Consider the following 14,470-nt stretch of genomic DNA (forward strand, 5'->3'; position numbering starts at 1 on the left):
TTAACAAAATAATAATCAGTAATCTGTATGTGTCTTCCCCTCTATACCTTTCTTGTTTTGAAAAATGTTTCAATGTACATTTGTGGAGAATATTATTTTTTTAAATCAGTGATTTACTGATGATTTTTTCAGTTAATCAGAATTCATCCCATAAAACATAACCATTTTAGTCATCTGTCCTCACCTGCGAGCCTGAAATTATATTACTATTCCTATGCTAACATATTTTAACTATTTAATTATCTATGTTAAAAGTTTGCTTTTACTCTTTCATTTCAGGAATCAAAAGTAGTTGTCTAAGGGGTTTTTCTTTTTCCATTTSATTCCCCATAGGTAGTTTCCATTTTGACTCCTCAGACCTTCACAGTTTAATTGTTCTTGGTCTAGTAGTAGACATTTCTTTATGAGACAGAGTCTGATATTCCCAGATACACTTCAAAGATCTTCTCCATATTCAGTAGTTACATTCTCATTCTCTGAAACAAGAATAGCAGAGCTGACCTTTGAACTGCCCAATTTACCTTTGCTGCTTCCAGTAGCCTGCCTTGGTTAATACACCTAATAACAGGGGTCCTAATAGAGAGGAAATTAATTCTTCGTAATTTTGGGGAACACAGTTCTTWATTAACTAAAAGGAGTGAAAAGCTGTTTTAAACTCTACATAGCAAAGAAAAACTAGAGGCAATACAAGAACTAACTTGTAGGAACTTCTCTGCACTGGAAGTTAAGGCAGATCTGTTTCAGTACTACAACAGTGAGTACTTCATCATATATGAAGGCCAAACACATGCAGATAACTACTTCTAATGAAGTTTTTCTATAGGTTGAGTAGAGGAACTTTGACTGGTTTGATGGTGTTGAGGTATTTTATAGCTTCGTAGTTTATAGGAAGAAGATATGTATCTTGGTGATACTTGAAATAGATAAACTGAAAAGGGTAAGCTTTTCTACTGCWAGAATTTTACCACTGTTTTTGTCTTTCTCTTCTTTTTTTAAAAAGGTTTTAAAAATCTGAGCTAGCTGTTTTGGCAGATCACTTCATAATGAGGAAAAAGCAAATATTCTCYGTTCATTCTGACATGTAATTTCCTAACACTACACCTTCATCAGTGCATTAAAAATGTTTTGCAACCAGAATTTCTTAYCTGCTACTACACCATGAAAAGGAGTATTTCTCAGAATTTTCTTTTAAAAAAAAAAATGAGAACCCAAATAAAAATCTGTACATTGTACTTAAAGAACAATGCTAATTTATTTTAGAAAGTAATAATACTGAGTATGAGCTACACATAGAACAAATTATTTACCTTCCCTGCAGGATTTGTAAGTCCTACAATAAACTAGGCTTCCCAGCGCTCATTTTGGATTACTTCTGAATTCCCCTGGGAGCCACTTTTGTGGCAGATTCCATTTGGTTTCACAAGGCCTAAAGGGGGAAGACTTGGCATAGACCACAAATCTCTCACATTAGGAACAATTTGTAAACCACAAACAGAGGCAGCCAGAGTCCGTCCCCAGAACAGGCTGCTCCTGTTAGTGCCATTGTCTGAAAAGGATTGGTTTGCCATTTCCCAGATGACCTGCCTATGTGTAGAGAGAWGTGAAAAGTTAGAGACAAAAATGTTTTCTACAGAGAGAGGGGGGAGCTTTCTTGTACAGAAAGGAAGGAAATACCTCTGTGGGATTTTATTTTTTCCCCTCTTCGTCCAAAAAATACAAAGAGGGCCTCTGTCTTTAAATGCGAATGTCGGCTTTAAATCTTTTAGGTTTGGATTAACTCTGTAAAGGAAAAAAAATCTGACAGGCTTTCAAATATGACGCAGAAAAACTTTTTTTTTTTACCTCAATTCATGTTGTTCATTTGTAAAGCCAAAGGCTGGATGGAGTGAATAGTAGGCGCCAGTTGTTCCTTCATTCATAGTTAGCATTACAATGGTCAGAATTAACATCCTAAGACCTACATTATCACTTTTGCTGTTTCACCAGCAAACATTTAATACTGGGTGGCTAACACAAGGACAGCACTTTGCTATGTTCTTATAAATTAAWAAATGTTGCTAATAATAGGAAGTAACAGTCGTAATTAGTTCAAGTTGTATTTTTGTGCTTTTTTCTTGTTTTTAAGGGAACTTGTCTACCTAATTGCTACTTAATTAAAAAATGTCTTGCAAAATGCTTTTGTGATAGACATTTGCTATTAGCTCCTGTTCTAGAAAATTAGTATTTCATCAAGTCCAAAGTCATGTTTTGTTTTTAAAGTGACTGCTGATACATTTTCTTCACTAATTCATTTCTTCCACTTCCTAATACAAAAATTTTCTTTTTTTTTTTCTCCTTTGAAAATGTGAATTGTTTTATTCTGAATCTGCCACTGCTCAGCATTTACACTTTTGCTGACAGCTGTTGGCAGAAATAGTGGAATCTTAGGGCAATATCTATATCCTTTTAACACAGCCATGGAAAGTTTACCAAATTTTCAGTTAAAATACATTCTAATGCTTTCCACAGAATCAATTCCATTAGGAATTCAGGTTCAAAACCAAGGCAAAYAGAACAGTTTACTTATATGAGAATTAGGATTTTTTTCTGAAAATAATTCACTTCTATTTTCATATATCAACATATTGAGTATAATTCTAAAATGTTCATGTTTGCACTTTGAGAAATTAGACTTTATCTACTGCAGGYTACCTACCTTTGTCTGCTAATTAAAACTAGTAAAACTTCAGCTTATTATTTTACATACTGAAGCTTAACCTTTGAATGAAACTCATCTCCAGGTAATGAAACAAAGGTTTTGAAAGGGTATCTTTGGGTAGTGTTGTTACTTTTCAACCTCTATACAATCTAATTACATTATTAAAGTATTTCTAATACCAACTGCAAATCAAGCTCCTAGTAACGTGTGTTATTAAGGATTTATCATACTTCTTGCATCCAAAATATTAGTGATTTAGACGTTTGAGCATGAATTACATGCTTTGTAATATTTTCCTTTGATGTCCGTATATTGTGATGGCTTTTTTTTGGCCACTCRGTATGTTCTAGTTTTTAGTTTTTTTACAGGCCGAGTTATGAACAGAAAAGATTCCTATGTATTACATATATTGGTGTACAGAAATAAACAAATACACAGATAAAAACAACTCTATGGTTTTCAAATATTTCACCATGTATTCATGTGTTAAACCTTCATTTAACAATATGTTGTATACTTCCATCATTACGTAAATAGTTGTTTCCTTATTTCTCCTTTTTAAGCAAATTGTTTAACAGRAGTCTGTGGCAGTGTGGGAACTGTGGTACAGCAAGTTCTGTGGGAGATAACTTTGATCCAAGTTATATTGCAGAATGATTGTAATTGTGTCCAGTATCCATATGAAGGATCAGAAATCATTACATCTTGTTAGAGTAGRTTGCAAATTGGAAAATTGTGCTCATAATGTACTGACATAGTTGGGAGAGGGTGGATTTTTGATAAATCTGATTTTAATGGAAATGCCTGTAATCAACACAGTGGTACAGTGCAGCGTTGTGGAGGGGTAGATTCCCCCAGGCAAAGAGCTAAGCAGTGTATCTTTCTACCAGCTTCTCGATATGAAATAGTGCTTACTATTTACWGGATTTACCTCGCAACTCAGGGGATTTTAGAAAGGAGTTTAATTCTGTTGCACATTAGTCAGACTAGAATGCTTCATTTATATTTGCTTTTGATAGYTTCAACTAACTACTTGATGTTTCTAAGATTTTTTTTTCCCTAGTTCTTGTGATGACATCACATTCTGTGCATTTTCTCCTCAGGCAGCTATGATGTTCAGCTCTGGAGTGTTTTGGATGGGACTTCTTTGTATTCCTATGACAGCRTTACTTCTTGATATAGTATACAAAGTGTGAGTATGGAAATACTGGGGCTTGCAGAAGAAAGTACTGATTTTTAAAAGTGTGTTCTAATTACTAATATAAAAGTATAAATTAAAAATATACATATAAATAGAAAAAGAAAAATATAAGTATAAGAAACAAATTAAGATCAATTCTGATGATTATGTAAGATCAATTCTGGTGATTATCTAAAATTATTTTTTACCATCTTTGTTTTTGGAAAATTTTATTACAAGAGTTATTAGTGTTTTAAATGTTTAAGTAACTGTAGTGTTTTATTATAATTTGTTTGTTTCTAATTTGCAAGAACAGCTGATAAAATATGTTCTTTAGATTTTTTTTTTATATGTCTCCTTGTAAAACTTAGTTTTAAGTCTGGGAATATATATATAAGTGTTAAAACTATCTGTTGTTCTACTTTCAAGAAGTATTTTGCATGTACTTACAGAGTAAAGAGAGCTACTTACAAGACACTGGTAGATGAAGTTCAGGAGTTGGAAGCAAAGTCTGAGGATCCTGGRGCAGTTGTGCATGGCAAGAGGTACCGTAAAAATCTGTAGACCATTGTCTTTTTTAAAAAAAAAAAAGTTAAATAATTTACGTTTTATACATGTATCAAAGACAAAATATTRTTTTTTCAAAAGCTGTTGAAATGAAAAGCATCTGTGAAGGAGCTTCGAGTCCACTGAGCCTGTGTTTTTTTTCATATGGTCATATACAGGTTTTTACCAAAAGCTTCAACTAATGTGTTTCTTTGTAGCTGACTGGTTTCTAGTTCTTATGTATAGAAAAAACCTGAGATGCAATTTTAATTGCATCATTTTGACTGTGTGAACAATAAATCCACAAACAAAATAAGAAGAAAATAGGTTAGAACAAAATTAGTTTAAATCTGTATCATTCACTAGTATAGCCATTAATAGGCCCTAAGCACAAAAAAAAAAAAAATAAGTTATTTAAATGCTGCTCAGTAACATAGGGACAAACAGAAAAATCTGTCTAGAATTTTCTGAAACTGAATATAGCAAGCTGGCTTTGTATTTAATGCAAGTCCAGAGCAAMCTAATTTTATTAACTGATATGCGGTAAGAAAAACTTTTTCATTAAGACTCCACAAGAATTCCCTTGTTGCATCCTCCTTCATGGACCAGGCAGATAATTTGAAAAGGGAGGAGGTAAAAGTGAACAATTGGATATTCACTACATGTAAATTCAGCATAAAGGTGTGCACTCACTAAAATATTTCAGACTTTTTAACCCCAGCTGAACTCGTAGCAAGCACTCACTGAATGTATGAGATGACAAAATCCCCCTCACCCCCCCTTCCAATTCATTAGTGCCATTTGGCTGAACTAGAGCTTTCTTTTCTTTTCTTCATTTTCATGAGTTTTGTGAAGTCTAAAAAAAAAGCCAAAACTGCTGATACTTGATTTTCCTGTTCTTTCTTTTCTTTGGATTGCTGCTCTTTTAGTATCTTCATGGCATAGGGCTTAGCCAAGAAGGCTTTTTTTCCTACCAAGCTATGCACCAGAAAGAGACTAGAAAAAAAACCAAATAGCCACTTCTTTTACTATAGATTCAATTTTCAGAAAGTACTTTTTGTTCATAAAGATACTTTAGTTCCCTTTCCCTTCAATCTTATTGTATCCCTCATCCAGTTCAGTGGGAATCAGCTTACTAGGATTTACCAGGTTGAGATCAAATTACATCAGATACCAAGGTGATAACCAGCATTTTTAATGGGGGAATATCCAGATTGTGTAAGAGCTTTCACAAGAATGTTTTGTCTAGTTGGGTTCTTCTTCCCTGATAACAATGAACAGGGGATGTGCCATGAGTCCTGGAAGCTTAGCCCCTCACCAGTGGAACACCTAGTCTGGCGTGGTGGGCTCCATAAGAGGCCTGCAGAGTCTCCTATCAGTTCTGTTTGCTGTCTGTGTAGCAGCAGCTTCATGCTGGAAGCACTGCAGGATCCCCTCGTTCGTGGCAGTTCCTGCTTTGAGCTTACTTTTCCTTCATCAGTGCAAGACCTAGCTAGTGCTTGCAAGAGCAAGTTCTCTTACTTTTAAAGGTGATGTAAATTGATTGTTTCAGATGCTTTTCTTCAGTGGCAGTGGTCATTCAAGCARATTGAGGGCAAGATCTTCCTCCAAGTTAATCAACTCATCTATCAGTGTGCTAAACTTGGAGCCAGAAGCAGTGTATGCTCTGTGCTCTTTTCCAAAGATGGTGCTAAGGGGGAACATATTGTGGGTATAGAAAAAAAGTAAGGTAACCTAGCTTTTTAGTATTTCATACTTGCATTCCCAAGACTTCTCTTGTATTCCCAAATTCAGCTACTTCTACTTCAGTTGTCTAGGCAGGATGATTTTCCCTCATTCTACACACAGCATGTCTTCCAAATCCTTTCTTATATAGGTGAAATGAACTGATGTTTTCACCACTGGTTTTGTAATTATCTTTTTATCCCTCAGTAAGAATATATCTTGAGTAAGAACATGCAAATTTTGCACAGCCSCTTTTCCAGCAGAAAGTAAACTTTCAGGTTGGAATACTATTGACTTGAGGGTACCTTGATAGCATAAATAATAGAGCAACTTCAGTGTATCAATTTGTGCCACAGAAAGTACAATTTCTATCATTAGAGACATTGTATTTGAAATGAATTAACACTTCATGGACTAATGACATGAATAACAGCCCAAACTTGTGGAAACATCTTTATAGATATGTTCTTCAAATGCTGCGTCATAAAATCATTGTTTTTAATTTAGTTCACCTATAAATTGTTTTTGGATCTGATAAGTAGTTGGTCAGGAATACATAAAGTAGTAATTTTTTTCTAAAACTGTGGTTAATTGCCTGTGGAGGTACACATTTCATGTTCAAAAACAGTTAATATTCTGCTTGTCCATATYGGTACACATAATGAGCACAAGAATTTAGTTAATTATGTTACCATTTGTTAATTATGAAACCATGTTTTCTTGGCTTCACATGTAAATATTTAAATATGCTTTTGAATGACAACAGGGTGATTTATAATAGAGAGCCCACAATATTTCAAGTATAGAAGAAGAGCAGAATTCAAAACCTGAATAGATGAAAGCACTTTTCTCAAGTGTATTTCCTATGTATTTTGTATTTTCTTTACCAGCAATCAGCTCTGTGCAGTGGAAACTTCATTATGCATAAAATCAGACATGTGCATATTTCATGTTTTTGTAAAGCCTTAAGGTAGTATTTTCCCTGCCTAGTGTTTAAGCAATTCCACTCCAGAACACAAGCGAAGAATGATAGTACCAAGAATGCTATAATAGGCATGCTATTGTTTTTAATAAAGTAGTTTTTATTAGAAAATAACACCTGTGAAACATTTCACAGAAATTTTCACACAACTCACATTAATAAGTATTTCACAGATACAATGCAAAGGAGATACAGCTGATAACTATCTAAATGTACCCATGGTCTTCAACCTCCTTGGCCTCCAATCTTATGTGGAGATATTGATTGATTTATTTATTCSCTTTCTGTATCCTTGTGGATTAGATTTCAGTCCCTAATTTTTTATTAGTGTTGTCACTTAAGCAGGTTACCAGTCTGAACTAAAAAAGAAGGCTCCTAAATAGCCCAGAGGAGCAATCAGGATGGAAAAAAAATCACTAGAGAGTCAGTTTAAAAAAGTACTGAGAGTAAGATATGTCCCAGTACTTCAGCCTCTCCATTCTTGATTCAGTCAGCAGATGCCAGCTACTTTCCTGGAACTAGTACCTAAATTTTCTCTTACAAGGAAGTCTCATTCCATCTTTTCATTCAAAACATGGCCACAGAAGCGGTTTCCTCTACCTCTCACCTTACCCTGTAGATTTTGCAGTTTGCATTCCCCTAAGGGTGTGCAAATAGTAGGTTTATTTTCCTTTTCCAACTTAGAAAAGCCAAGGTTTTACCATATGCTTTAACCACCAGGCTAGAGGGCAACAAAAAGGTGAGATAAACTATTAGTCTCTCCAGTTTCAACATTGGTTCAGCTTCATAAATAAGAAGTATATAGTCACTGAAGAAAGAAAGAACATTTCTAATTTAATGTTTGAATGGTAATCCAGGAAAGTGGTCTAGTTTCATTCCTTACACCACATAGTTTGGTTGATAGCCTGGGAAGGTAAGTCGGTTGAGCTAATGGGCAGTAATATTAAAAAGTAATTTGAGTAATCAAAATTTGGTAACTTAAACTATGTGAAATTTGTTTTATTTATTACATCATTGCACAGGAGAAAACTTTGCTAATCTAGCGAAACTAACAATATCAAATCACTATATACTCAGATTAAACGTAGAAAAATATAGCCTTTTTTAAAATTGAACTAATTTAGAACTAGTTTATAATGAGAGGGGGATGGATTTTTCAGCATTTGTAATGTTTAAATTATGGTATTTCTCTGAAACACAGACTGTATTTCACAGTGAATATCAAATCAAGAGGAAGACACTGAAGAGTTTGGGTGTTTTTAGTATAGTCCCTTGCACATATTTAATATGTTATTAAAGCTGTTAGATTTTGATTTATTCTGAGCTATGGCTCATCTATGTGGTGTTTATTTAGAAATGTATGTTCCTATTTGAGAGAACTTCAGTGTAAGAAAGACAAAAAGGAAACCCAATATCTTTCACTACAGTTTGCAGCATTTTGCTGACACTTGAGTCTCAATTTAAAAAAATGTTTAGTGCTCCTGCTTTCCACTTGGGCTGAAATGAGGAGTACCTTGGGCCACACTAAGGCACAATAAGCATGCAACACAACAAACTCRGTAGTGCTGGGAAGGAAGGAGATGGGCTGAAGTGACCAACCTTAGCAGCAATAGTTGTCTGTTATTTGATATGATCTCCAGATAAACACCTCCTAGAGTTTCCTAGGGAATACTCCTTTCTAGAACTCTTCTTGTGGAAGTAGTGTTTCTGTACACACAGCKGATGACCATGAATGCGGCTTTCCCTCCACGTCATTTCCCATCCGTTTGGGATACTATGTCAGTAGAGGCTGGGAGCACTTTCTATGTAAGAGAAAAAAAAAAAAGACTAATTCAGCYTGCCACTATTCAAGCTGTGCTACATCAAGGATGACCATGCCTTCCCTTTACCTTGTGTTTCTAAAGAAGTCACATCCAAACCTCACAATATTATTCATTTATTTGTGTTGTCAGCACATAGCAGTGTTTCCAATGGATTTTTTGCCTGTACTGTGACAAGTAAAATCAATACCAGGGACCTGCACTTAATCTGTCCTCACACAAGCTTTTAATCATCATCTTAATAATTCATCAGGCACAATTTGCAAAGAAAAAGGAGRGTGGACACTTCTCATTTAATAACTAATTCCCATTGAGCAGACACAAGGATAAAGGGATAGTGTCATTAGTAAGGAAATACTTTTCACATTCTACTTTCTCTTCTCTCTTTCAGCTTAACTGAAAGAGCCCAGCTACTGAAGAATGTTTTTAAGAAGAACCATGTGAACTTGTATCGCTCTGACTCTTTGCAGCAAAACTTGCTTCGTAAGTGTTCACTGACAAAAATTAATATCCAATAATAACATAGCAGTAAAATTCTGCCTTACACTGCATTTATTTATAATAAACATGCAGTATCCTAAACCCATTAGACCATGTAGTTAAGTTTCTGCCTGTGGTTAAGTTTCCCTTCCCTTAAGTTTCCCTAAGATGCTGCGCAGCATTCTGTCTGCTATTTTATAATTGAAGAATTCTCCAAGAAAGGGCACAGGATTTTACTGATTGTTGTAAAGAGGTTTATTCCCCTCTATTCCCCTTTGTTGTTTTTATTAAAGATTTTAAAAAATAAAACTGACCAAAACTATTTTGCTTTATATCTGCAGATGGCTATGCCTTCTCTCAAGATGAAAATGGAATAGTTTCACAGTCTGAAGTAATAAGAGCTTACGATACCACAAARCAAAGGCCTGAGGAATGGTGAAGGAATGCACCTTCAGATTTAGACCTTAGTTGTTACTTTTGTGAGACAGGCTACTAGATCTTTGCTGCGACCATGGTCCAGTTATCAGACACTGAAAGATCTATGATGGTCTTGTTCTATAAAGTTTGGATTTGTGTATTCAGTAGACATAAGCACTGTGCAACTATACTGTAACACACCATCTCTAAATTTTTAATAAGTATTTGCTTAGCCTTTGTAAACAGATTGGAATTTACCTTGTATCTTGCCAGCTTGCTTATTTTACAATGAAATTGAATCAATACTGGTTATATGTTAGAAGGGCAGTGGTCAGATTGCTAAACATACTTCACATTACAGATCAATTAGCATCTGTGAAGGTTTTTAAGTGTTAATATATTTACATACAGTTGATAACAAGCCTTTGATTTCAACAAGTGCTGAAAAAAACAGTATATTAATGGTGTTAATTCACCTTCTTTAAGAAAGATTTTGAGTCAAGATGCTCGTAGATGTTTGTGTCAAACTAACCTAAAAACATTTGCCAAAGAAGTTCCATAAATGTTTTCTGTTGTTAGAAACAATTTGAAAGGAAACTATCTCCAGTCCTGATCTCAGAACTGCATGCTTGAGTCTCCACACTTGAGGAGAAAGTACAGTGAGTCTAATTTGAGTGGCCTTTATGGCATTTGCTTTCATAACTGCAAGTCTTTGCACCTTTGGCCTTATACAAGCTTTCCCCTTATTTTCATTTASTATTGCGGATGTTGAATATGGCTGCCAACTTGTATAATGGAGTACACGTAATACTTCATTCAATTTTTAAGAATTGCTCTGCCTTACTTCCCTTTAGCAAACTTAAATATTTTTGTGATGCTTAGTTGTATCTGCTTATACTGTCRGTTCAAAAGAAAGTTTGTGTTAACTTATTTTTTAAAATTAATCCAATTTTCAACATTTTTATACTAAGATTATTTGAAATGCATACATTGAAATACAGAGCAAAGCATGCCCTTCGCTAGTCTGTGGTATGTACTGGTTTATTTGCACTAAAATCACTTCCTGTAAAGGTGTGAAATACATTGCAGCAATCTCTTTGCAACTTACTGATCATGCAGAACATTTATATACTTTCCCCTTTAATTAAACTGGAGAGGAAGTGACTGCAGAAAATCATACACACCTGGTATGAGAAAAAATAAAAAAGAGGGAGTTATTAAATGAGAAAATTGTGATACATTCTTTTAGTAGTTATACTCGATATTTCTCAACTTACCACCTAACAACCATCAGGTTTTAAACTAAGAAAAGCTACTTAAATTTCAGAATTTCACAATTTAGTTAATTCTTGCAGCTTTTTAGTCCACGTTTAGTTCTGGGTTTAAAAGCCACCATAATTACATTACAATACAATTTTCTCTAGTAGCAGTTGGTTTTATWGTTAATTAAATTTTTGTGCATTACATAAGAATGATCTCTTTTTTTCTTTCAATGGAGATCAACCAGATGGAAAAGCAGAACAGCAATATCCCCAGTGATCTGTTAAATTAGGTATTTCCTCTTTGCTCTCCAAATCATAACAAGTCATGCTGTCCCATCTTTTTTCTGCCATCCTTCATTTTTCACTTACTAAAGGTGACTTTACCTCTTTGCCTTTCATCTAGCTAAACACTTAACATACAAATAATCTCACTAGCCAAGTTTCTTATGCTCCATTCTAAGAGAAACTTTAAAAATCCACCGAGAAAGCCCAAGAAAAGGCGCTCTATGAAAGTACATCTTCAGGAAGGTGTGTCAGTGGGAAGGCAGTCTGCATTTCATATGCATGTTACGCAATGTGTTCCTCTCACTTCCCCGGAGTGATCTTTAAACAGAAGGCACAAGGACAAAGGGAACGTATCCCACTAGAAACAGTACTGCCAGTCAGTCATGCAGACAAGAACTGCCTTCAGAAAAGCCATTTCAGGCATAGATAAATAGATGGATCAGTATGGGAGGGCCAAATCACTTGACCTAAGGCAAGAAAAAATTTGGGGGCATGCCCCTTTCCTAAAATGGGGATCCCTCTTTTCTGGTATCCAAGGGAAGGGACAATGACCAACTTCTAAATATTTCTGAAATTAACCATTACACTGTTGCTCCTTTATAATCTTTCAGTGTACTTAACTAATATAAAATTGATCTATATGTACTCTCTTTATGAGAAATTTTTTTTCTGTTCCAAATGGTTTAATTGTTAATTTTGCAGATAAGGAACATAATACTTTGTAAAATCTATACAGTGAGATATTTACATGATCTCTTTTTCTTCCTATGAAATAAAATTCTGTCTCACCATTGTAATGCAGTTTGAAGAAAACAGCACACAGTATATCTGCAGTTTAACTATCTTAGAAAGGAAGAAAGTGACTGAAACAGCTCAAAGATCCTAAATTTAGACTAATCCAAAGGCTTGTAAAATAATCTTATCACAGCATTTCAACTTTCAGAATTTGAAGTCGTATTTCTCAAAGTGCATTTTTTATTRCTTTTGATGAGTTTTTCTCCTCAGTACTTTTTCTGATTATTAGTGGTTGAAAGATACCACTTCTTAAAGGTAGCAAAAAAGACCAATGTGGCAAAAACTCTGGGTCTTGATTGCTCATACAATTCCATTTTAAAATATAATATTATCTTAGCTATGTGTGYCCATTTTTAAATCAGGCCAAGTATGCAATATGCACTTTATTTTCATGTTAAGTACACAGTAATATAATCTATTACCATCCTGTTAGTATGTCATATCTTTGTTAAAATAAGGAGGTTCTGCTGATGTTTGATTAAAGAAAATAAACCAGTTTAGGCAGAAATCCTCATAACAATGCCTCTGTTATTACTATTTGAAAATTCAAAAGTTTATTAAATATAGAGTTCACATGGACTTTTCCATTTGTTTCATGTGCACTGCAAGTTAGTATTAAAAATTTCCATCTAAAAGTTGAATCAGTGCCACTAAAAAATCGGGTATCTTATATAAATACTTTTGCTTGATTATTTTTAAATATATACATACATATATATATATAAATTATTCAAAAGAGTAACTGGAAACAAATTTTAACAAACCTATTGACAATTTGTATCTGGAATTTTTTCTTGCCATTTCCTAATTTTACACATATTTTTGCAAAGCAGTTTCAACAGATTTATACTTAGTCATCATTCTATTTGTATAAAATGATAAATAAAATATTTTGAAACACTAAGAGATAGCTGAAGATTCCTATATGTCCACATGCATCCATAAAATTCACCTTGTTAAAAGATGAGCATTAAGTGTTTTAAGACTTATATCATTACATTTGAACCCATTTTGAATGATGCATAATTTGGAATATGTGTTAAATTTAAGGAGAGAAGTTTTTTCCCTTTTTTTTCTTGTGTATTGTGTRAAAGCACTTGTAGTTCTGATGAATTTATCATTCTGTCTGCATGAGGCACTATTTCTAAGTGTTCTGAGGCGATGCATGGTGGTTGTTGATCCCTGTTTTTTAATGCCTTCGTTAAAAGTCTGCTCATAATATATTGAGAAGCTAGTGCCATGTAAGCAAATGAGTTTGTCAGTTCAGCTTCCTTGGTACTGGATGTTTCCACTGGTAACAAAACTCAACAAATGAGTTTCTCCTTCCTCCCCCTCTGCCCTCGCTCCCCCAGTTTCCTCGCTGTTAACCAATAGATCTTCATTAAACAAAGGAATATTTTAGCATTCCAAAACTGGTTCCTGCTTATGCAAACCACTACACATGTAGGCTTCAACTGGACTGCTTGTGAGTGTAAGGAGTGTAAGGAGTGTAAGGACTACTCAACTGAGCAATGATGTGCAAAGTTGGGCACTTTTGAGGGTTGATACTGAAATAAAAGTATTTCCATGTAGAATGTGATTTGCAATTGCAAAGCTGTGACCAGAACAAGTTTTTTTTTTTTTTATCATATTTTATGCTGTTTCTTTAATGTAGCATAGAAGCCATAAATGCATTAATATTGTTTTTCTACTTCAGCGTAATTTTTCATTACAATTTTCAGTGTTTGATATGTATGAACCGCTGCAGAAAGCGGTCAGTCTGAAACAGCAAAATTTGCATTCAAGATAAAGTGAGGTTTTACAGCTCCACTAAGCCATTACTGCTGAAACTGTTGTGGAAATTATGAAGCTGCATGAATGAAGATTTTTTGGCTTGGTGTTTATGGTAGTTTCTCAGGTTTAGTTTTAACTGGATGTTAAATGCACTGTGTTTTTTAAATAGTTCTTTTAGTAACACATTCAGTTCTATGCAGTGTTAAATGTCATTTGGCATTTGGTGAATGTGCATGTTTTAAACTGCAAATTTTAAATGTTTTGTCTTTTAATTGTTAAAAAATGAATAAACTTTGCCATTGAACTAATAAGCTTTGTGGACTTGATTGGTGGAAAATGCTAGGGTTTACTTTCAGAGAAAAAATATCTCTGAATCATTCTTGGGTTTGAATTCTTTAAAATGAGACATACCAGAAATATTATTTCACAAATACAAGAGTTCTTACATTTCTTAAGGTAAACTGAAGAAGCAGAAAATTGTTTTAAGGTTTGTTGGGTTTTTTTTAA

General features: G+C 34.2%; 1 protein-coding gene across 3 annotated transcripts in view; it reads left to right on the plus strand.

Moving 5' to 3' along the window:
• ATP8A1 (ATPase phospholipid transporting 8A1) overlaps positions 1-14,262 on the plus strand; it is a 105,192-nt gene extending 90,930 nt beyond the window's left edge. For all 3 annotated transcript variants that reach the window (XM_057371756.1, XM_057371757.1, XM_057371755.1), the window contains 4 exons: positions 3,802-3,890; positions 4,331-4,423; positions 9,343-9,434; positions 9,773-14,262. In XM_057371756.1, coding sequence (XP_057227739.1) covers positions 3,802-3,890; positions 4,331-4,423; positions 9,343-9,434; positions 9,773-9,870 — 372 coding nt within the window. In that variant the 3' untranslated portion in view covers positions 9,871-14,262. The remainder of the gene's footprint in view (positions 1-3,801; positions 3,891-4,330; positions 4,424-9,342; positions 9,435-9,772) is intronic.
• Positions 14,263-14,470: the final 208 nt, after the last annotated feature.

The sequence above is a fragment of the Malurus melanocephalus genome, unplaced genomic scaffold (assembly GCF_030028575.1).
Source record: "Malurus melanocephalus ecotype Western Australia unplaced genomic scaffold, MMel_1.1 scaffold_157, whole genome shotgun sequence".
Lineage (NCBI taxonomy): Eukaryota > Metazoa > Chordata > Aves > Passeriformes > Maluridae > Malurus > Malurus melanocephalus.